The following is a 24,216-nucleotide window of genomic DNA, read 5'->3' as shown; positions in this document are numbered from 1 at the left end:
CAAAATTTGTTGAGGTTAGGAAAACTTAAAAATGCGCGTGACGCGGTTGTTATTTTTTGTTATGCCCCGATTAAAGATTAAAACGTAGGTCCTCTTGACACTGATCTACACCAATAGGGGGAATTTCGTTATTAATTGCATGCTTCTGTGAACTTCTCACTCGATAAGAAACTCAGCAGCAGGTGTGATATATGTTCTATGATAATTGTTATTATGATTATTATTTTAAATTTTGCATTGAATTCGTTCTTATCAGCATATTTTTATAGGTGCATGAATGTACCGCAAATCATCAATGAAAATGAAGAGAGCATTTTGTCGAGCTTAATCATTTTTCTACACGATATATATGAAGGATATCTATGGGAAACATAAAAAGTCGATTCATTTTTATTGATTTATTCCATTGAATTATGTTTCCGTAGCAATTCGCTGTAGTATTTCTATCAGTTTGCATATTTTCGTAAAAATTATATTTGAAAAAGAGTCTCCCACAGGGGAAAAATCGAATTAATCTTTAAAAATCTAAAGTCGAGTATTCGAAGAAAATACGCCTTTTCATTTATTGACAGCACTAGGACAGAGGTGACAGAGGCACAGAGGCGAGGCGAGAGTCACCACAGGCGGACAGTGTTGCATATATAGAGGTAACGCCAGACAGCTCAATCTTCAGACGCACAAATAATATATATTGAAAAAATTAAAAACATTGTTATTTATAGACATCATCGTAAGATACATTTTCTCATTTTTAATTTTGTTCATAAATGTTTTATTCTATTACGATCAAAATGCGACTGAACGAATATAATACGTTCGATTCATATGGACCGGGTGATACACCTTTTAGAAAATTATGTTCTCATCAATAATGCAGTGGAATCGCATTGCGGGTGTTATCTCTGAAACGACGTTGAATATTTCGAAGTTAAGAATAACGTCGATGACCTGCGTTTTTTCAGTTGAAGCACAAGCTGCATAAGCATGTAAAGTTATCTGTTTATTTTTATTTCTCTCCCTCGGTTATCGACAGATTCGTGACTCGGGTATAAAATTTATCGTATTCTTCGCAGTATCGTTTCAGAAGTTATCCCGACAGCTCTTGCTTTTCTTACGCAGAGGCCAAAACTCAAATCATGAAAAACGTTTGGATATTTTTGACTATCTTGCTGATTGGTGTCATCCCATCGATTCTTGCTTGGCGCACGTTTCTTAGAGGTCGAAGCAAGCATGGTCTAGGAGCTCCACTTGTAACTAGAGATACCAACTTTCCTAAGGAACAATGGATCCAACAAAATCTTGACCATTTCAATCCAACGGATGCTCGAACTTGGGAACAGGTAAAGCAATAAAAATACAACTTTTCAACATTATCTGCTTCATTTCATTTACAATTTTGTATGATTAAAAAAACACATTTACATTATATTTTTGTCATTGTCATAAATCGCTTAAATTCATGCATTAATATTATCGTTTATTCTGTAACATGCATCTCCTAATCTTTTGATATCTTCAATTAGTTTGGACTTGAGAGAAATTTGCAACTTGTTCCATTTCATTTTTATATTTGATGATTTTGGTCGTATCGGTACAACATTTGAATAACTTTGATTTTTTAGAATATGAAATATTCTAAAAAATAGATTATCATGATATGATTAGTTGAATTTTTAATAAAATTCAAGCGTTACTTTGTCAACGATACGCACTGGAAAAAAGATGGTCCTGTTTTTCTGATGATCGGAGGGGAAGGAGAAGCCAGTCCAAAATGGATGGTCGACGGTCAATGGCTCCAATATGCCCATCAATACGGAGCCCTTTGCTTCCAAGTGGAGCATCGCTTCTATGGAAAAAGTCATCCCACTCAGTAATAACAAAAAAGATTGAGGAATAGACTAAAATAATGAATAATTGAATGTTCAAATAATTGTGATTTCAATTATGAAATTTAACTCATCAGGGATCTTAGTGTGAAAAATCTCGTATTCCTCTCGTCTGAGCAAGCGCTCGCAGATTTGGCCCATTTTATTGAAACAGCAAGAGTGAAGTATCAAATCCCGGCTGCTACCAAATGGATTGTATTCGGTGGTTCTTATCCCGGATCTCTAGCTGCTTGGGCTCGATTAAAATATCCTCATCTCATTCATGGTGCCATGTCCGCAAGTGGACCGCTTCTTGCTCAAATTGATTTTCAACGTGAGACTTAATCATTTAATCTTATATAAATTATTCACTAACAACTGTCAGAGTGACGGACATTTGTTAATCGTCTATATCGTCAGAACTCTGAGTCATATGAACCATTCGAACTTTTATTTCAAAAAGCGCCTGGAGAGAAACGAAAATGACATTTCAACATAAAAATTGATCTGAATCTTGAGTTATACACAAGATATAATGAAAACGAAAAATTATTCTATAATTATTTGCAGAATATTACGTTGTCGTTGAGAACTCCTTGCGAGGACATTCTCAAGCTTGCGTCGATGCCTTAGCCGCGGCAAATCATCAAATTAACTTAATGTTACATCATCGTATTGGTCAGCAGGGATTAACGAAAAAATTCAAGTAAGACGATATATCAAGAACAACGTAATTCAAAATTGGCTGTGAAAAATAGAAATTCATTGGATAACGATTTTATTAGTCTCTGCGATCCGATCGAGTCCGCGTATTCGAAGCGCGACATCGCTAATTTCTACGAGACTCTAGCGAGTGAGTTTGCTGAAATTGTGCAATACAACAAGGACAATCGAATCGGTGCCAGGGCAAAATCTTATACGATCGACGACGTCTGCAATATTCTTGTTGATGAAAAACGCGGTATACCTGTGGACAGACTCGCCGAAATTAGTAATATGTTGCTCGCGGCTAGTAACGAAAAGTGTCTTGATTACAAATACACCAAAATGGTTGATGATCTGAGAAACGTAACGTGGGCCAGTGAAATGGCCGAAGGAGGTTCGTTACGGAAAATGAAAAAAAAAAGAAAAAAATTTCAATATGCTTATTGACTATCATCTTAAAATATTTTATGCTTTTTCTTTTACAATTAGGCCGCCAATGGATGTATCAGACATGCACGGAATTCGGATTTTTCCAGACCTCAACGGCTCGACCAAATCTCTTTAGTGAAACTTTCCCCGTTGATTTCTTCGTTCAGCAGTGTACCGATGTTTTTGGTCCGCGATTCAACCTTCATTTGCTTGAAAACTCGGTCGAACGTACGAATTCATTTTATGGTGCTAAGGATATCAAAGTAACGAACGTAGTTTATGTTCACGGTTCGATCGATCCGTGGCACGCTTTGGGAATTACACAGTCCACGGACCCAAAAGCACCGGCTATTTTCATTAACGGTATGCGCAATTGTTTTTCGTTTTCTATCGAATTCCGGTGAAAAATGCGATTTTTACCATAAGTCAGGAACAACAAGTTTTTTGTAATATCAATGACGATCTAATAGTTTTTGTGGTGGCAATGTTTTTTAAAGGTACTGCTCACTGCGCCAACATGTATCCGGCATCCTCCAACGATTTGCCAGAATTGACTGAAGCTCGTCAAAAAGTAAATCAACTTATAGGAGAATGGTTGAAGGAGTAAAACCGAAAGTTTCGTTGATCCAAAGAGTGCAACGAAATTCATCAATTAATGTAATAATTTTATTAGCTCTCTCTCTCTCTCTCTCTCTTGCTCTCAGATTCATTCTGTACAATGGTTTAATATCGCTTTTGTATTGTTGAATTATATCATGATTTTTTACAAGTTTGAATTGGCAACGAAATTAATCCATTTTCAAACACTCAACCGGATATATGTCCCCTTTACTCCGAAATTGCCCCGAGTTCCAAGTGCAACGAGCGGAATAAAAATAATAAGGGAATAATAAAAGTACAAAGGTTGCCGAAAATGGCACTAAACGTTTATCGAGCCCTACAACTGCATTATGTTTTTTCTTCGCGTATTATCATCATTGAAACATACAACGTGAAAATATCGAAAATTAGAATTTTCATATGAAATTTTCATACGCGCTTTTGCTCCTATTGAGATATTGAAAAATGTAATTATTTAAAGCGCCGATTGAAGATCGAAATGGGCTGCGTCGGCCTGTCCTTGAGTCGATTCATCGTTTTTCATCTGATCCGAGAAATCGAAAAAATAACTCTTCGCGATTCTCCTATCAAGGTGAGGCCAAAGAGCCCATAAAATCTCAATCTCACTGCGAACAAACAAATTGCTCGTGAAAATCTCAAGTGTTCTTGATACGAGTACAGATATCAAATTTTATTTCATTAAATTAACATGCGCGGGAGTCTTTCTAAGCGGAAATGAGCAACTTACGTGGCTTGAACAAAATATCATCTCGTTGAAAAAACGATTATTCGAATTCCAAGCAGTCGTTTTTTTTTTTTCTTTAACAAGTGCGTTATTTTCATTTTATATAATGGAATCGTGTGAAATTTTTTTCTCAACGCAATAACCGAAGATGCTCATCTCTACTCGCAATCAAAATTATTTGCCATATGGAAAATCTCTCATTCATGCTACTCTTTCACATACTCGCACTTACACGAAACGGTAAAATATAATATGATCTTCAATATATTATTATGAATTTTATAATAGTTATATAAATTTGTGTACATAATATGGATGTATACAATAATATAAATGTATTAATAATACGTTTATATTATTTTATATATAAACTGTTTTCGTTTTTTGGCATGTCCTCCGACTCGGGGCGAGTCCGACTCGCGATTGCGATGAGCCATGGACTCAAAGTCTCCGAACCTTAACGTTACGAAATAATTGTTTAATGATATTTACAGAAACGTGCTCCCTGCTTCGATTATCGGGTTCTTTTAATAAATCGTTATATATTACGTTTTACGAAAAACAAGGAAAATTGAGTTGAAAGCCGTTAGCTGCTGGGGAATCAATTGAATGTACGCACCTATATGCGGACGCAACCAAACAGCGCATTCAGGGTATCTGATATTTCTTACAATTTTTCTTTATTTATTTTTTCGAATGATGCAACTGTAGAAATTTTAATCCCGAAAAATATGCGCAGAATCGAAAAAAAAAAAAATTCTATACTTAAAAACCGAATTACAGCTTTTAATAAATTCAGTAACGGTGATGGGATTGTGATTGTCTCCAATCAGGTGTCGTAGAACTGCCATGATGGTGATGATGATGATGATGATGACGTTTCTTGTCGTTGACACTCGATGGTTTACTCGCCGGATACGACGATGTTTCATTGACCGGAAGTTCGTTGATGCCATCTCTCTCGTTTCCATTTGCACCGCGATAATTGTCACGATACCCAGGTTCATCCAGGGTTTCCTTGCGACGAAGCGGCGAATGATTCGCTTTCGTTCCAGCTGTCTCGTGAAGATTTTCCCACGCTTGTCTATAATAACGATTCAATCCTCCTCGACTCTCCGACGAACCACTGTCGAAACTCGCTACGGTGTTGCAATCCGGCGATGCGCGATGACGATAATGCTTCCTTCGTCTTCCACGGTTCCTGATTTTTCAACATCCATTTATTAGCTTCTTTTTACCTTTCTTTCATATGCAAAACCAACTCGTATATGCAGAAAATTTTTCGAATTATCGAATCGAGCCAAAAAATTAGATTCCGCGCTCGTCGTTTTACGACGAGTCATTGTAAATTAGCATATTATCATTTTTTCGATTCCGGGAAAGGAATAACACGAAGATACAACTCATTATACGGCAATAACATGAATATCGTCCACGTGTCTCCCATACTGTGTCTAAAAAATATAAATCCCTCTGCTCTCCAAGTGCACCAATACAAAGGGGTGAGGGGAAATCATCTATACTATGAAGGAGGGGAGGAACGGAAGGACTATACGAAAAGGAGAGAGAAATCCACCATCACCACCGTCACCGCCGAAAAAAAAAAAAAAAGAAAACGAAATAATTGCGAGGAAAATTGCGTGTAAGCGTGCCAAAGTATACGCAGCCTGTGTATGTAAATCGAGGAAAGAAATTCAAGCTTCAGAGCGGCGCTGCAGTTACGGAAAAGGTGCATCGCGGTATGATCGAACGAATGATTAAAGGAATTTGACCTCGGATTGTTGCGTGATTACCTTGACTAGGGTTGTTGAGGCGCGCGACGATGAAAATTCAAAGGCGACGACAAAACGTAGTCAGTGTCTCGTTGCGGTACGTGTTTGTATGAAGGGTGTGGTAGAAGGTTGGTCTGACGAGGCGTAGCAAAGTTCGGTGGGCGGACGGATGGACGGACGGACGAGCAGTTATAGAGAAGGATTGGAGAAGTAGCCAGCGCGATGAGCCGCCGTTAGACTGAACGAATACGGATGATCGCTTCCGCGACGTGCCGTTAGATCACGGCGGCCAAGGTGTTGATCGGGAAACGGAAGCGCAAGAAGGGTGTACCAACGAGATGGCATCCCAGGCTCGGCTCTACCAAGACCACCGCCGCTACCACCACCGAGACCACCGATCCCGGTCAGACCCCTTCGACCTCTGCTTCCTCGAACATTTCCGCTACCGCTAACCATCGCATCCCAAACGTATACACAACATTTAGACTCTGTCAGTTCTCTTCAACTTGTTTCTTTTCTCGTCTCTATAAAGCCTACGCTAGGATTCGTCGATCATTATCCATGAAAGAGGTGGTTGTATCATCACAAGGGATATAAAATCAAAGCGGCGCTTCGAAAAATCGCAAACGATATATTTTTCCTAATTGTCAGAACGATACGTCGGATCAGAAAGGATTCAAATGTTTGACAACGAGGAAGCAGAGAAATAAAACCTACCGTTTTGGAAAAAGTATATATATTTTACAACCGTCTTCTCTCCGTTCGATTTGCACGCTTAGAAATTTCGGAAGCAACATTTTTATCGACAATTCAACCGATTGATGTAAAATTTCATTCGATGACACTGCCTCCTCCTCCTCCTTCATAGGGGAAATCATGGTGTTGTCAGTTATGTAAGTTGAAACTGGACAAAAAAATAACAGGATACCGCCCGTGCTTTGCAAATTTCCGCTTTACATGATTCGATCATTTAAATAAATATCTAATTTACCGTTTATTGAAAAAAAGTCAGTTTCGACAAATTGATGAATTTTTTTGAATTAAAAAGCAAACGGTGCGATTGCGATTCAATTAATCGAATCGTGTACTCGCAGTGAGTTTTCAACGAGTCTCCCAAACGACGAGACCCAAGTCCCGGGAATATTAAAACTCAGTGTAACGAGACGAGCTATGAAAGAGATGCGGAAAGTCCAAGGAGACGACACATGGATCGGGCGACATAGTTATTTACAAAATACTACAGGCCTATGCACAGCTGGGAAACACGTAAACAAAAATATAAAAAAAAAACACACACACACACACACCATTGCGTTTCACACGAAAATTTACAAAAAAGAAAATGTAAAAATAGGGGAAGAAAATTTACCTTCGGATGAGGATCGTTACGGTCGTGATGATTGCGGCGAGGAAGACAAAACCACCGAACACGCCGAGACCGATGACAGCGCCTAAATTGAGTTTAGCCTGATGTGCCGGTGCATCGGAGCGATCGACCCTGAAAGGTCCCGAAGGCTCGGGCACGCCGGTGCCAATTTTAGCCTGAGCATTGTCAACGCCGCTGCCTGAAATCTCGTTGTCCTGAGGATGATCGTTGCTACCTTCGCCTTGGTGATAATTCGTTGGTGACGCAGCCGTTTTTCCGAGTCCTATCGTTGGTCGTTTACCAACGGTTTCTCTCACAATTGCCGGAAGTTCCACTCCACCGGGAGGCGGCGACGTTTTTTCCGGGGGGCTCGAGGTGTTCTCCTCTTCTTCCCGAATCGTCGTTGATCTCGTTACGACCGAAGTCGATGTCGTCGACGTTGTTCGCACTCTCGTCGGCAGGAACGGCCTACCTCGCGGTAGTGTCGGCCGCGACGTTACTCTCGATGGTAATGACGCGGTTGTACGTACTTCTTCTGCAATTATAAAAAATTGCATTTTGTTGTTGTCGTTGTTTGGTTATTAACTCTCGATGAATTTAAGGAGCACTTTTTCCAATTTATTTCCGATATACCTCGTAGGATATTAATTATGTTTGAAAATGATCATTATCATATAAAATAAATACTTGTGTGTTCAGACTGTTCCGCGCGACATTTCGAATAATGAACGGACTGCGCTCAGTCAGAAAGTTTAAACGAATGGCATTTTGGCATTTGAGATGAAATAATGTAAGAGACGGACGTACCTGAACAAACGGGAGGCGGATGATCGTAGACTCCGGTCGGTAAGCAAAGAATTTGCCGATGACCGGAGATTCGATATCCACGATGACAGGTATAAGTGACGATACTGCCAACTAAAAGGCTGCGATTCGTGTTTTTAGCTTGAGTCGTGTCTTCGACATCGATTCCGTCGATTTCAATATCGCTGTGAGCGACCAACGCAGGTGAGTCACAACGGATGGGTTCGCAGCGAGGTGGAGGGCCGTTCCAACGTTCGTCAATATCACAAGTAAGCCGAGCACGTCCGGTCATTTCGTATCCATCTTGGCACGAATAAAGAACTTGACTCAAATAGCTGACCGTGTTATTTATGAGCGTGTACTCTCCGTGTTTTATATTCGCTGGATATCCGCACTCTATACTTTTGCATACTGGAGGAAATTCGTTGTAAAAACCGGTATCGAGACAAGTCCTCGTCGATGGTCCGATCAACAAACTTCCCGCGTTACAGCTGTACTCGACCAATGCGCCCACTTGGTAATTCCCTCCGGTATTTCTTTCCTCGGATTGATTTATTATGGACATGGTCGAATTCGGCGGTTGTTCCGGTCTTCCGCAAGCTCGAGGCTCTGAAATATTATTCATTCGCGCATATTATATTTCACATTGTCATCATTTTTTAAATTCTCTCTTTATTATTCCGTACTTACGATGTTGACATATATAATTGAGCCTCGCTGAACACGACGTGTCGGACCAGAGCCATCCGCGACTTCCGTCGTATCTTGCGCAATTTTCCTCCGTTCCTTGAGGCAGACTCCAGAATGAAACGGACACTTGATCACCGCTACCCGTCCATTTCCACACTGTTTTGTCTTTTTCGTCTCTCACCGCTCCCATCCAATATTGACTCGAAGTGTCGCTTCTGGTATCAACAATTCATCAATACATAAGAAATTCTTTAACTCGTGTCAGCGAGGTGACGAGAAGGAGACGAAGAAGAAGAAGAGGAAAAAGAGAAATGTTTTCATATTTAGAATAATTCGTGTTCTAAATGAAAGTTGAGAAATAATTTAAAAAAAAAAATCCGGTACGACGGGTGAAAAAATGGCAATTACCTGTGTCTACGCCAGAGTTCCCAGGAGATGAAACCCTGGAGCGCGGGATTGCTCTCGTCGACGAGAGTACCGCCTCGGGCGCGACAAAACGCAAGAGCATCTCGAAAAGCGAGAGGCTGCCGATTATAAAAAATATAACATTTGCCGTTGTAGGTGGCGGTCGAACCGGGTGGTTGATCGCGAAATTGGGGGCATCTTTCAATGGGAAGAGCCTGATCGGTGTAGACGAACGCCTCGCACAGCGAGAGCTGTACCGGAGTCGCCGTTGGGCTTGAAGCTTCGAGATGAACCGAGACAAAAGCACCGGGCATCGGGGGATTGCAGGGAAGAAAGAGAGGCTGGCCCTCTTCGAGCGGTCCGGTGAAACGATTACAAATTGGATTTGTCCCGAGATCCGGGCGATTGTTGCCAACCCTAACGATTATCGTTCCTGGTAAATTCTCCCCTGTAAAAAAGGAAACAATTTTCCAACATTTATCAAAACGACGTTCAAACTTCCGAAATTTCAAATTCATATACGACTGAAATGAAATTAAAGGAGTGGTTTTCACGCGTCCGCGCTCAGAATAAAGAACAAACATTTCTTCACTTCCATCCGTTCTGCAATGGGTTTGCGTTTCCGTGGCGTAGCTTTCTACGGTCGATTCAGTATGAAATAACGGTACTGCCGACACGTACCTACGCGCATGAGTCCAAATGGCAAAACGACACGGGAACGAGTCAGAGATTCTCGTAATAATCGACGGGAGAAGAAGGTGCGCGTTGGAGCGCGCGTCACGTAGTAGTAAACATGCCACGGAGATTCGAGCAGGGAGCTTTCACTCGCGTCGTTTAAATATCTATCGTCGTGTATACACGCACTGCCCATGAAAAATACCAAAGGTTTTTGCCATTTTCTCCTCTCTTTTCTTTTCTTTTTTTTTTTTTGGAGGACACTCGCAACCGACCCAGTAAATATTTCACTCGTGACCGACTCGAGGCAGCTTATTGAGGAGATACCATCAAGTATTTTTCAACATTTACGCGCTATATACGCGGAATTAGAAAAATAATATTCGAAACAATTTTGTTTTTTTCTGGGCGTTTCGCGATCTGTTTTCGATCGATCGAACGATCGGTGCTGGAAAAAAAAAAACATGCGAGCATTTCGAACAAGGTGTATCGCGCGCATCGGGCAAGAAAAGATTATCGCATATGTATAGCGATTACGCCTGATTAAACGTCAAAACTCGCTCGCGAGATAATCTCTCGTGAATTTTTGTTTCCGGTTCCGCGTGAGGGGCAGGCTGCTGGCTATCGTATATAAATATTAATTCTTGGCGGGGTATGCGGCGACGCGCATGTATCGTGCTGTGGTGTATCGTGGCTCTCACCGCCCGTCGAATTTATTATCGAAGCAATGAGCAACAGCGGACTCTCGATTTATCATAACAATCGAAAGTGGTGAAAACTTTCGCTATTTCTCCGGCATTGCACATTCGAGTGAAGAATTTCTCCGGCTAAATCCAGCAGCATGGCACCAGCACGAGAGACAGGAGAATCGGCGGCAGCAGGTTCGCTGCACTTTTATTGCGATATTTCATGCCCTCGCGGTTCTGCTATTATTGTTATTCTCCTCTGCTCCTATTTTTCACCAATTTAACTTTTTTCCTCAATCTAGTCTAGTTCCCCCCCCCCCCCCCCCCCCCACCCCCCTCTTGTATCCGAGCCTCCGCGTAAGGCTCGTTCTTTTCGTGTCCGGGTAACGTGAAAACGAGACTCATTTATCGATATCGATTCGGTCTGATTACGGGTAAATCATCTCGAGCGACGTGACGGTTAAGAAGATTGTCCACTTTTTGAAAATGTTCCTGATGCGATGTCTTTGATCGTTACTATGCCCCTCTCGAATCGCGCACGACCGAGTTTCCTGGCTGCTCGAGCGTTCCAATACTTCATTCTCGACGAAAGTCTCGATCGTTCTGTGGTAGCTGTACGGGGAACGATTACGATAACGATGCCTCATTGAATTTGTTCATCTTGCGACGCGAATATTTTTTCATATTTTCCGGAGTAATAGTAAAATATCCTTTATACTGCTCAACAAATTATAAGAACAAAATGCGTAGCTTCGTTGGCGCCGAACGGTAAAGCGAGAGTAATTTAAACTCGTCGGCCTTCATTCCAATTTCATTTACGTTCGCGTCTTTTTATATTTCTTACCGCAACATGGTTTTCCAAAATCGAGACGAACCAGTTGAACCATGTAAGGCTCCAAAAGATTGACGTACCACCACGGTCTGAGTTCCTTTCTCGTCAATGTACAAGTTTGGGACGTGTAAATCTGACCGCTGCTTCCGTCCACCGCACGCTGAGGTATTCCACCCTCTGCGCTGCTCGATTGCATCGGCGCCTTTCCACCGGCAACGTTTAATACTGCCAACAAAGAGAAATTGTATTAACTCGAGGCTCGCACAATGTTTTTTTTTTTTTTTTTTTTTTTTTTTTTTTTTTTTTTTTTTCATTTTTCAAATTTCTCGTTGCTATACCATTTTCAATGATATTCGCGCGATTTCTTATACAACAGCGATAGTCCCCATCTCGAACTCGATTTAAAAAAAAAACCGAGTTACGACGATAAATTTAACGTCTGCCAATAACCATGCAGCAGTAAAGTGCTCGATGGGCTGAAGAAACGTGTCGAAAGCAGCTGAGAAAGAGGTAATAAAAATTTGAAAAGTTCAGCTCAACTCTCATCGATGGTAACTATGAAATATCAACTCGTTAGTTTGGCTCTTCGCGGAGCGAGAATAGTTTTCGAGGCTTCGTAAAAACGACGTAACGTTGGCAAAGCGTCGAAAATACGATTGCCATTTTTTCCAGCATACACGCAGCCATTTCAATCCCGTGATTATTCGGATCCGGTGCAGTTTCCGTTATAGCAAAAAAACAGCCTAAACCGCTGGATGGCGTGCACGTAAATGTGCGTGAGGATTTCAATGTTTTTACGAATGGACGTTCAATGGGGACGCTTCAATCGGTTTAATATGTATATACTTAATGACGGATGTCGAAGCTAATTTTCCGTGAATAATTATTGCATCGAGTTGGTATTTTTTTTTGATTTTTCCAAAATTCCGAAAGGCCGCGGAAATTTTGCGCTTACTTGGAATGAGATGAATGAGAAATAAAAACCAAATATAAATGAGGTATTTTATAAAAAGGGACATTTCGGATAATCTCTCGCTCTTCCTCTGCTTCGGCTTTCTTGCCTCGTTCCGTTTTCTTTACGCCCAGCATTTCGAGATAACGAAACAACGAAGATACGCGCCACCACCTTGACACTTTGATCGTCGAAGCGCGTCGACTCGCCGCGCTTTTATAAATATAATAAGATACAGCTGTTGGGCGCATATACAACACTCCGTACATGCGCGCGTGTAGTCGCGCGATTGTCGTTGTAGCGAATACTCGTTGACCCACTTGCCATGACCGCGAGGGCCACTTTGGACACAATCTTCTGACTTTCAACTATAAGTAGTAGTAGTTCTTACTTTTTTCTTCCGTTCTTTTTTCTTTTTACCTTATCATTATCATCATTTCTATCTGACGCTTTGCATCAACCTTCGTTTACTGAATTTTCTATTGGCACTATTTTTTAAATTATTTTCGTCCATTCAGAACAGTTAGCTGCGCATACGTGTTTCTGATTTTCATTATTATAATATATACCGAATTATAATTGAGAACTCGTTCGTCCTCTAACGGAAAACAAACGAATATATACTCCCTCCATTTTTTGTTCTCTCTGTCGAAACAAATGGCACGATTATTAAATTCTAAGATGTAATAAATTGAGTTAATTTTTAATATAATTGAATGATAAAGAATTTTGGTCGATGATCGTTGTTATTATTAATTTATTAATTATTGCTTTATCAATAAATGATGTACACGGTGATTGTTTTAGACGGTAGCGAGGCCGAAGGAAAGAATAGTATGAAAATATGAATCTTCCAACCTTCTCGAGGCGATTAGTCACGCATCGAGGTTAATTTATCCCAAACTACGATCCGACGTTAAGCGCGCTAACTCTCCATTCTCGCATCTCTTGTCTTGATGGCTGCTTCTGAGCAACTTTAATTATATTACTTTAGACTTGGTAAATTCATTAATATCGTTAAGACGAGACACTCGAAGAATTATATATTAACAAATAAATATTGTATAAAATGAAAGGAAAAGTTGAAATTGATGGTTCGTTTGAAAAATGATTTGTTTTTTGAAAAGCGGAGAAGGGTCCGAAGCGAGGCGGCCGCAAGTACACGGTGAGTACACGGCCAAGCGAGAAATGTGTTTCGGGAGAATTTGACCCGATTCCCCGGTGTCCTTGACCGAGGTGACTCAAGATGGCTGGAAAACAGGTTCCCGATGGTAGCAGGAAGGTCTGTCGGCTCGTTGCGCGGTGAGAGCAGGAGCGAGAGAGCGTATACCGTTACACCGTGCGCCACGATCCGACTTGGAGTTTGAGAGAACCCGCTACGAGCTACGAGCTACGATACATCATACGGCGGTGATGCGTTTCCGCGAGGCGAGCGACAGCCAACCGGCTCAACATTCTCATTCCCCCCTTTCTTCCACCTTCTTTCTTCGGCTCTTCGGCTCATCCGCGCGATCATGCGTTACGCCCTGATCGCTATTTCCACAGGAATTTTAATCGCCGTGGATTATTACAACTTTTCGATAAATTCAAACTTATTCTGCCTTGAAAAATCAGCAGCAGGACGCGATTCATGAATTCCCCATAGAAAATTTAACATTTATCAGAGCATTGATATTCCTATATATTCGCTCATTTATTCGATATTCGAAATAGTAAGAAATGAAATAAATTTACCGCAAAATGGAACACCCTCCGGTGACCAAAGGCCTCCCGGTGAGCACTGTCGCCTGGCAGGTCCGAGAAGTTCGAATCCCCGTTCGCACGAGTAAGTGGCAACGGTGCCAAGAGGGAAGTTGGTGTCCTTGAGCAACGCCTCTTCCTCGTCAAGAACATCGTCGACCCCACCTCCGGTGAAGCGGACGGTGCTGTGAGCCGGTGCTCCTGGATATCCGCATCCTTCGCTTCCTCGGCTCTCTGTCAAAAAATCATCGTTGCATCATTATTATTTATACAGATAAAAAAAAAGGTTTCAAGATCTCTCTCTCTCTCTCTCTCTCTCTCTTTGAAAGCGTGCGACGAATACATCGAATTCCTTATCGTCGTCTCGCTCATTCTTCTCACCGATTACCGCTTTGCCGGAAGCTCGCAACGCGCGCACGGTACACGGATGGGCATATTGGAAATATAATCTTGGCGCAATGGGGCAATCTGCGCGCTCGCACTTATTGCGATGCCCTCTCGCGGGGTATTAATAATGTTATATTTGCATCGAGCGGCGTGCGTTGTTCATGTATATTCTCCCCTGCGCGCGCTCCCGCGATCAGTCTTCTTCGCGTTCACCATCCGAGACGACGCGATATTTATCTTCTATAACGACGACGAAACACTCCTGGCGCAATGAGCGATGATTATGTAGCTAGCTTTCTTGCTCGTTCAATGTACGTTCAAATCTCCGGCATCTTCTCAAATCCGCGAATAAACAATTATTTTTATACATTTATGAAGGAAAAAAAACGCTCGTTTCGTAATCTCAACGTTTCCGGCTACTTTCGGATATTGGGATAACTCCATTTTCAATTATTTCGAAACCGCGCAACAATCTTTCGTGCAACAAAGCTTCGCACGTATATTATATAGCCATTTCGCGTCCCGTCCGCGCAGTTATGGACCATTGAAATATACATCAGCCCATTATTCTCCGCAGAACTATATATATAATAACACTTACTTCCGCTCTGCTATAACTCGCGCTCTCGAAAGTCAGGGAAAACATCCCGAAACGTTTGTTCATTGTTGAGAGGAAGTTGTTGATTTAAAGAAAGCAGGCAGGCGGGGGGAGACCCTTTCTCGCCGGATATTTGACCAACTATCAATTTCGCTCTACCCGAATAACACGAATTTTCTATTCGAATCGTATCGTATCTGCAAAATTTGAAAAAAGTTTGGCGAAACAATCGAAAAACTGAAATTTTCTTCTTTGAGAGTAGAACAATCGGACCTTGACCTTCGATCGTCGATTAGCAGAGGGCAGTCGCGAGCGCGCGATGGTACGTCGAGCAAAGTGCCCCGAAGGCTCGTTCTGGATTCTTCAAATTTGCTTCAAATATAGGTATATATTGATATATGTACGTATAGCAGTAGAAAGGGTGTATATACGTATAGAGCGACGAGTGCAGCGTCAGTGGTTCGTGACTCGAAACGTGCTACTTTTTCCCTACGCTTGTATCTTTATATATATACGCAGCGACGGTGAATCGAATGCGAGAGAAGAAGAAGCGAGCGCGGCTCGTATCTGGTATCTGCGCGCCTTCGACTCTCTCTTTACTCCGTCTACCGTGTGTACCGCTTTGCTGCCGCCCGGGCTATACGCGGTATATACTGTCCCGGCGTTCAACGGATCGCCGAGTACGTGTACATGCATTTATTTACCCACACATATAAATATAGTATACAAGAAATAAACGTCGAGCATCTGCTCCCAAGGTGTCTGCGGCAGCAGCATATGGTACTGGGTACTTGCTTACTACGTGAGAAAAAAATTGGTCTCGCGTGTTTTTTTTTTTTTCATCCACCTGTAGTCCAAGGCACTTTGCACTTTGCGATTATAGCCGGATCTCGGGGGATTCACCGCGGGAGATGAAATTTCCCAGCATAACAGCCGTTCGAGAGTTCGTATTGAATGAGCACAAAACTTTTTGATGAAAATCGGCATTGTCGGGGTTTTATTAATCCCCGATAATGCCGACAATAATGCCGCGCTCCGTTGACGGTAAAAGAAACAGTTACGGACGGTGCCTGTCAACGATTGCGCGACCTGAACAATCTTTCGAAATAAAAAGTTTTTTCGGTTTATGGGGAGTAGAAAAAAGTCATTGTTATTTTTTTAACATATACGCGGTAAGCATACTTATGATTTCTACACAAAGCTCGTTTCCGTTTGAAAATGTGCAACGTTATTCATACGCGTGTAATGTTCGAGAAAATTATTATCGAGTCTTACTTTTGCGTCAACGTATGACGACGGACCTTCTAGGATTTACCATAAAAAATTTTAATGAGAAGCAAAAACCGCTCGAATGTGAATTCCCGATGGGCCCTTGAAACAAAGATTTCCTTGCTCGAGTGCGCAAATATTATGTGCGTTCGGGCCTCTTATTGTTAAAAAAGGTTAGAAGAAAGGCAGCAACGCGTGCGCGTTTTAATAACAATCTCAGAAATAAACTTTCGGACAGGCGGGATTGTGCTTTCTCCGTGTGCGTGGGAAAAAGGGGGAAAAAGCAGAGCAAAATTAAATCGTAAAATAGGGTATGCGTGAATGAAGAACAGGTTTTAAATATCGTTATATACGGAGTCGCGTCCGCTCGTAGTACGATATTCAAAGAGGACAAACGTTGATCGGTGTGCGGTTATTATCGTTAACGTTCCCACGATCGTGTTCCTCAATCGCGTGTACGTACGTGTTCTCGATACTCCGACACCCGCCAAGGTGTAACTGTAATTCTGCAATTGGATCCTCGGTGCACGCGGAAAACATGTTCAACTTTTCGGACAAGCTGTTAATAGTGATTTAAGATCTCGCAATAGGTATCTTCGTATTAATATTCGTTTCAATGATTAATATATAATAAATATATACAAGATGCCTCTCGTTGCCGGAAACAACACCGCGATGTATGTCAGTAGGATAATTCTTTCAAAGTCTTTCCAATTGTATCGTCTGTCCCGGATATTGTCACCGCGCGAGGGGCGCGGAGCCCCGTAGTGCAATTACCCTTTCACCGAATTAGGCGCTGACGATTGTTTTACGCCGAAATTCTAATCTTCTCGATCGGCGAAATTTTATTTTTTTTACAAAAGATCGCGAAGTATATTGAAAAATTCGATTACTCGGAACTGCATCGTTGATAAAATCCATTTTTTCGAGTACATACAGCATGAAATTTTGAACAATCTTTGTTCCTGCGTGCGTATATGCAACAAGGACGGAGACTGTGGGAATTTTAATCTTAAATAATTCACAGCGCCTCTTCGTTCAGACCGCTTAGAACTTTCGGTACGGTAATAATACCGTAATATATTTAGATTCTGTATAGAAATTAGATTACTCAGAGATAAGTAGAGAAAGAGAGAGAGAGAGAGAGAGAGAGAAAGTAGAAAACGATCCGACGCGTGGACTCGAATTGGATGGCTGTTATTGGGGGGTTTGTCCGGACTCGGTGGACTCGCGTGCCTGTGCCTGTGCATATTTGCATACACGTATCATTATACACTGTACAGCGTGGGACGTATACTCGGGCGAGGAACTCTTGAATTTTGCCGGTCAGTGGGTCAGAGATCGACGTCAAACGCGACAAGCTTTTTTTCAGTAATCCTCGCATAACGGGGTCTCGCTTTCGTCTTTATACTATAAATTTTAATATAGTTCGACAGTTCGGAAATGCAAATTACATAATTGAATTCTCTTACATTACGATGATATATTATAATTCGAAAAGCGACTGGTATTTCAAAAGTTCCAAAAAAAGGAGCAAAGAAAAAGTATTAATCGGATGTTGAAACGAGAACTTTCGAAAGGGCAGAAGCAATCGCCGTCGTTTGCCGAAAAAAAGCCCTTTCACCGTGCGCGGAGTGTGTCGCGCAATGAAATAATAACGGAGGAGCCAAAAAAAGTGCAAATGCCGCGCGCGAGGACACTAAAGACATTTATCTTCGCGTATAAAAGAAAGGAAAATAAAGGGAAAAAATCAATTTACGATTTCACCGATCAATCATAATTATTTCGTTGAAACAACGCGCGCGCCCGCTCCATTATATACTATACTACGCTGGCAGTCGTCGCTCATTCAAACTAGATTGCGCCGAGCGCTGATGAAACGCCGTTTAAAATATGTATAGAAAAAGGTCCATTTAGACTTTAACGAGTTCCAAACGAAGTTGGCTAACGGAAAAGGAACGGAGATGAAACGCGCGTCGGCGATCTCCGAACGTGCGAAAAAGTCATGCATGGAGTATAATTGCGGGTGAAGCGGATTGCGCTAGAGGTTTGATTGTTGAGAGGACAGCGAACATGCAACATGCGCGTTTGTTAATATTCGTGTAACAGTTGGTAAAAGATCCGAGTTTGCGATCCTGTATATAGCGCTCGAAAAATTCTTACTATTCTCCCCGTTATTGTTTGCATCTCTTCAAGGTCGCATGACTTTTAGATGCTGCTGGGTTTATTATATTCGCGCATATGGCGAATACATCAGCGAAAATAAGCTTATCGCGCTTAATCCCGAGAGAGATGAAATTCTTGTTTCGAAAGGCTTCGAGTTTGTGCAATTGCTCGGATCGCATCTAACCGTGGATTTGAGGCTTATCGCGGGCGCGCACTATTCGAACAATACTTTTTCCCATTCCCTTGGAATTCGTCGACCTCGCTATATGTTTTGCATGGACTTTGAGAATATTTTAGCGCTCGAAACATATCTCGAAGCTTTTTATTTTTACTGCTTCGGGACTCGTTTTTTTTGTACGTAAGACTAATTGAGAATACCTTGAGAAGAAACGGCTACGAATAAAGCGAGGAGCAACAGGTGCTCGAGGTGTCCGAGTCGCCTCCGAAACATCGCACTTTTCGTTATTCCTTGTGTCGCTTCCAAGACCGACCTCTGTGCTGGGTACTTATGTCAACGAGATTCCAGTACTACTTATCTTCGCGATGAGATACGTATTTCACCGGTCACGGGCACACCGACTCTCTCTCTCCCTCTCTCATCAAGCCCACATAGTTGCTTCTAAGATTCTTGTACTCGATTTATTTTTTCTTTTGTTAATTCTACGCGCGTGCGTCCGCGCGGGCGCGCGCGTGTCTCTTCACCGAGAGAAACGTGAACGCGACATATCCAAAGATTTCGCACTTTTCGTTAATCGTAATTGTTCACTGAATTTTCCTTGTACATTTCTATCACACAAATATCGTTGCGTTTTATCGATCGATAACTATATTTTTGTTCACCGCGAGTCGAGTTGATTTTTAATTCCTAACAATTATTGTCAAAAACTCAATTTTTTTATCGCTTATAATACGAAGCGACGGGCGCTGCTCTTTCGTTATTTATTTATCTTTTGCCTTTCGTTTGATTCGCGATGAGTTGAACGACGAAGGAGCGATCACTCGTTAAGAAAGAATTGAACGAGACTGAAAGAGCGCGGGTCGCTCCGAACCGAGGAGTGCTCAAGCAAGAGTACAGAGGCGGTTGGCTCCTCCAGGCAGGAAGTCGTCCAGGTGTTGTCCCCCCTTCCCGCTCTCCTACTTCTCATCGCGATCCTTGCTCGTCTCCTCCGCGCGCGCGGCACCGCTACACCACCGCTCGCCTGCTTACCAAACCTGCGAGCCCCACGGGCGTCATAGGGAAAACCTTCCCCCCTCATTCTCATTCTCAACACTTCCAGCTCTTTCTCTCTCGTGGCCCGTGCAAGAAGCCCCCAGATTGCTGTTTTACTCTCGCAGTTATCGAACTCTGTCGTCTATTATTGTATACGAGACATTCCGATTCAACGGATCACCGTGGCGGGTATAACCGACTTTGTCTTCGAATTAAGAAGATTAGGGAAATTGAGGGGAAAATTTGATAATGAGATTTGAGGATAATGCGAAAAAATAAAGAAAATTCTGGAAGCTCGTTCGATCCCTAATCCGATCGAGTTGGAAGATTTCGCTCGGCGACAACCGCGTATAGCAGCGCCGCCGACAAAACTGACACGAAAAATGTTAAAATTATGCGGCCAAAGTAAGATCGAGGATTGAAACAATGCAAATGGTCCGCTTATGAAATAACGTCGAAAAAAGAGGCTCGAAGAGACGCGAATCGAGAGAAATAAAAAATTCGATCGGACGACCCTTTGTGGCTGCGGCGTGGAACGACGATCGGCATATAAATCTATGACACTATTTCAATACGAATGTATTAGCAGTACGTGCGCGCGGGAATGTAAATACGTAAGAGAGACTCTGGTATTCAGGACAAAAGTCCCGATATCATATTAATGCTCGCGCGTATACCTATACACACAAAAAAAAAAAACAATATTCGTTTGAAAGTTTGGCACGCGCGTGTATCAGCGAATAAGTAACTCGATAGAAATTCCATGAGAAAGGTGGAGTTAATATATTTTTTGACGCGTAAATAATATTGTTCGAATAAATCCGGTAAGCCGGGAATTTTTTCAAAATCCATCGAAAATATAGATTGCATCTCGTTTTACGGTATTCCCAGTAGCAGCAGCAACGATGCGCGATTGCGTCGAAGAGCGAGAATTTGTGAGGAAGAAAAGTGTCAGGGATATATATACGGAATTTACGGAAAAAAATGATTCACACCGAATCGAGAATAATGTGTCAAAGATTTTTGGCGAGGCGGAAATTTGAGTGGACGAAAGTTGGAGTGTCGCGCTCGATTCGAGTCACACAAGCCGAACAAACCAAACCACCGCGTTCGGCTTCTTGACGTTGGTTTCCTGACCCACATACCAATCATGTCGTATATTTCCACCTACCTTCAATTGAGCCTTCCTACGACATATGCGTGATACGGGGCTATGAAAATTCTACACGACGCCGCAACGCCGCGCGACCTCCCCCCTCTTATTTGTTATTCCGACTACCGATAACCATCCACCAAACACGAGCATTGTGTTTTATCGTTGTTGGTATGCGAACGCTTCCAAATATTTTTCAACCGCCGCAACGACGCAGCGCCCCCCGCCTCTCGCTGGGAATTAACAGCTGCCTCAGCTCATATACGCGCATCTTTCAGGTCACTCATGATCTTTGCGATACTTTTGTACTCCGAATTCTGAGATGATCGGATAATGCCCGACAATCGCGAGATGAGAATAACGAGCTGAGAAACGGCCCATCGAAGATGAGTCGTCGCTCGTCGATGAAATTAGACTCTGACATCGGCTCGGAGCAGGAAAGGCGACGTGGGAAAAAAGAAAAGAAAAAAGAAATGGATGATACTCGAAAATAAAAAGTGCTCGCGTCTTTTTCTACGGAATTGTTAAAAGTCATCAAGGATGATGATGGTAATCTCGCTAGCCTGCTTCCGAGAGCAACGAGAGGATCTTGCGACTTGGCCGAGCAGAGGGCGGATGGGAGGAAGGAGCAGCAGTCAGCTTGCCTTTCCACTGCCTCGCGTTGTACGCGCCAACAACGAGTCACCAGCTTTCTCTTCTTTAACGCGTAAATCGTGTAAATATAAAACACGCAACGGAGTTGTTATTTCTACTCGACTCTTTGTTCAATTCTGTGTATTCCCCTCACAACGTATTTATCTACGAATCGACTTTTGACGCATGCAACGGGACATTTGGTATATTTCACAAATATCCGCTTTTCGTTTTCGGCTTAATTTCGTAGCTCGGGCGATCCTAAATTTTGCCCAACATTCGCTTTTTTCTACTAATTATTTATCATTGGAGCGCGTATTGAGCTAATAAAGGCGTTTGAGTGTCGGGCGCCGCCGCGTTCTCGAATCTTAAATTTATTGCTAAATGAAAGACAAAAAAGAAGAGGCAGGTATGCAAGTTGAAATTAACGAGCGTCGCCTAATTTGCCCTTTTCCCTCATTTGTGATAATTGAATTGTTCGCGCGCGTACCGAAAGTTGTAATTTACTGGAGTAGAGAATAGAATCTGAAAGAGCTAATAAGCAGGGAGAGCGAAAGAACGAAGGAAGGAAGCATCTCCCGCGTGGCGTTGTGTACACGCGTACACTTATTATTGGAGTTAATACGGCGGCCTCCTATATAGTAATATGCGATACGTTCCCGAGGATTTCCAGGTCAAAGTTTCCAAGCTCGCTCATGTAGGTCTCTTTTCGTTTTGTTTTATTATTTAGCTAGGACTTAAAAAGAAGTACGTCACTATCACAATTGACGGGGATTGCACGTACGCACGCGCGTATAGTTGACAAAATTGGATAACGGTTCGTGATAAAATGACTATATAGCGAATCTGACTATCTGACAACCATCTTTGAATAATTGTGAACGCGCGGTCGAGCGATTATATCGCGAAAAGTAGGAGGAATCTAGTTCTATGACAACCCGATGGTGGATGCGTTAAAAAAACAACATATTTCGCTATTGATATGATTAATATTTCATTGCGATGTACAGAGAGAGAGAGAGAGGATTTGTTTTAGCGTGCTCGCAATGATGAGCAAATCACGCGCCAAATTAACGGTACGCGGTGAGAGGGCAACAGCTTCTTTGAATTGATTAATCGTGCGTTGACTCGGCGTGCTCTCGGAACTCCCTCGTTGCGAGTTGCGAGTTGCGAGTCGCGACTCACGCGATTCGCTTTCCACGACGATTACCAAGTTCCGTCAAATGCATCGGTACAATCGCGTATGCGGAAGATTAGTCCTTCGAATCTCAAAAGAATCTGATGTTGTCAAGGATTTATTTATTTCGCTATTAAAAACGTCATCGAACGCGCAATAAAGACGAATTATGAGTAAAAACACTAAAAATGATCGGATGCGTGAGCGCGCGATGCTTGAGAGAAATTTGGAATTTTCACTTTGTTAAATTAACCGATGGACGTTAAACCGATCAAAGAGAGTAGATAATGCACCGAGGAATGTAGCTCGGCTACGAGTCACTGCGCGAAAGTTTTACTCGCTACAAAGTAATAAAATGATCATTAAAAAAACAGTACATGGGAAAACATGGGGCAAAATGAACGTTTAAGGATTCCAGACAGATTCGCATCGATAAGCACGTGCGGTGTCTATTTCGACTTTACTCGAATCGAAAAATTTATTACCGCAATTTGTCGCACAAATTTCGTAAAGATCGTAAATGCTCATTTTCCCTGGAGTTCGAGTTCTTAGGACAAAACGAAGAGTGTTCATTTTACCCCGTACCCCATATTCTTAATATGTATACGCATTTATACTCTGGAAGGAAAACAAAATTAAAGATATCGAGCAAGCTTCTTCATTTTGATTGCTATCGTTTGTTTGTATGCCCATATTTTCATGGTCTTGTCTTTATACCTCTTCGCAGCCGCAACGGAAATTTATTAGCGAATATTGAGAGAAAAAAAAACAGCAGTATAATTCCTAATATTCGGGGATTTTACAATAATCGATCGATGAACATCGCGATGAGCTTCGTCGGGTCCAGACTTTTGAAATTAATATTTCATGATTATCATAGAAATATCGGATAATAATAACATTTTTCCATGCATACGAAATACGAACCTTTTGTTCTTCCGCTTGCTATTCCGGATGAAATTGAGACACCTTGTAGTACGGATCCAGAAATTAAGATCTCCGTGTCACACGTGGCTATCAAAGTTCTCGTTTATTGTCTTTGCCATTTCCTCATTTCCACCATCGCTTTCACCACTATATCGCGCGATATAAACCGCCGTTAGACTTGGAAGTTATATATTCACGCACAGATGAGCTAATGTTAAGTATCGTCGACCGTTGGCGACGAAATAATGCATTGTTTTTTTTTTTCGTAATTGAAGATCGCGAGAGAAAGAAAGAGATGAAAATAAGGGCAATGTCAGGGACTATCTTGCATATGTCATGACGCTACAGCCGCTTTTACTCGGTGGTGCTTTCCTTTATGAGGTTCATCAGAATTTCGATTCTTCATAGTTTTTCCACCTATACGAAATAA

The 24,216-nt window shown here is 42.0% G+C and overlaps 2 protein-coding genes across 7 annotated transcripts; one reads left to right on the top strand and one right to left on the bottom strand.

Moving 5' to 3' along the window:
• Positions 1-41: 41 nt before the first annotated feature.
• Positions 42-14,601, top strand: LOC122416904 (putative serine protease K12H4.7). Of its 4 annotated transcripts, none has more exons than XM_043430037.1 (9): positions 42-182; positions 573-647; positions 1,074-1,340; positions 1,689-1,870; positions 1,964-2,199; positions 2,436-2,571; positions 2,651-2,964; positions 3,060-3,362; positions 3,497-3,775. In XM_043430037.1, the coding sequence occupies exons 3-9, from the start codon at positions 1,137-1,139 to the stop codon at positions 3,604-3,606; spliced, it is 1,485 nt and encodes a 494-aa protein (XP_043285972.1). In that variant the 5' UTR covers positions 42-182; positions 573-647; positions 1,074-1,136; the 3' UTR covers positions 3,607-3,775. The 4 variants fall into 4 exon arrangements, 3 of the variants coding, with proteins under 3 accessions (XP_043285972.1, XP_043285973.1, XP_043285971.1); XR_006262189.1 differs by lacking the exon at positions 42-182 and adding an exon at positions 14,562-14,601 and having other exon boundaries at positions 433-647; positions 3,497-3,693; XM_043430038.1 differs by lacking the exons at positions 42-182; positions 573-647 and adding an exon at positions 663-730.
• LOC122416901 (uncharacterized) lies at positions 4,075-19,642 on the bottom strand. 3 transcript variants are annotated; one of them, XR_006262188.1, is made up of 9 exons: positions 19,065-19,642; positions 14,261-14,500; positions 11,587-11,799; positions 9,385-9,829; positions 8,977-9,191; positions 8,290-8,895; positions 7,486-8,017; positions 6,138-6,564; positions 5,429-5,545 (listed from the first exon to the last, which is right to left on the bottom strand). XR_006262188.1 is itself a non-coding variant. In XM_043430033.1 (8 exons), exons 1-8 carry the CDS (start codon positions 19,135-19,137, stop codon positions 5,140-5,142), a joined length of 2,730 nt encoding a protein of 909 aa, XP_043285968.1. In that variant the 5' UTR covers positions 19,138-19,642; the 3' UTR covers positions 4,075-5,139. The 3 variants fall into 3 exon arrangements, 2 of the variants coding, with proteins under 2 accessions (XP_043285968.1, XP_043285969.1); XM_043430033.1 differs by lacking the exon at positions 6,138-6,564 and having other exon boundaries at positions 4,075-5,545; XM_043430034.1 differs by lacking the exons at positions 5,429-5,545; positions 6,138-6,564 and adding an exon at positions 6,617-7,020.
• Positions 19,643-24,216: the final 4,574 nt, after the last annotated feature.

The sequence above is a fragment of the Venturia canescens genome, chromosome 10, assembly GCF_019457755.1.
Source record: "Venturia canescens isolate UGA chromosome 10, ASM1945775v1, whole genome shotgun sequence".
NCBI lineage: Eukaryota > Metazoa > Arthropoda > Insecta > Hymenoptera > Ichneumonidae > Venturia > Venturia canescens.
Note: the sequence above shows the minus strand (reverse complement) of the source record. Positions and strands in the feature narration are given on the sequence as shown.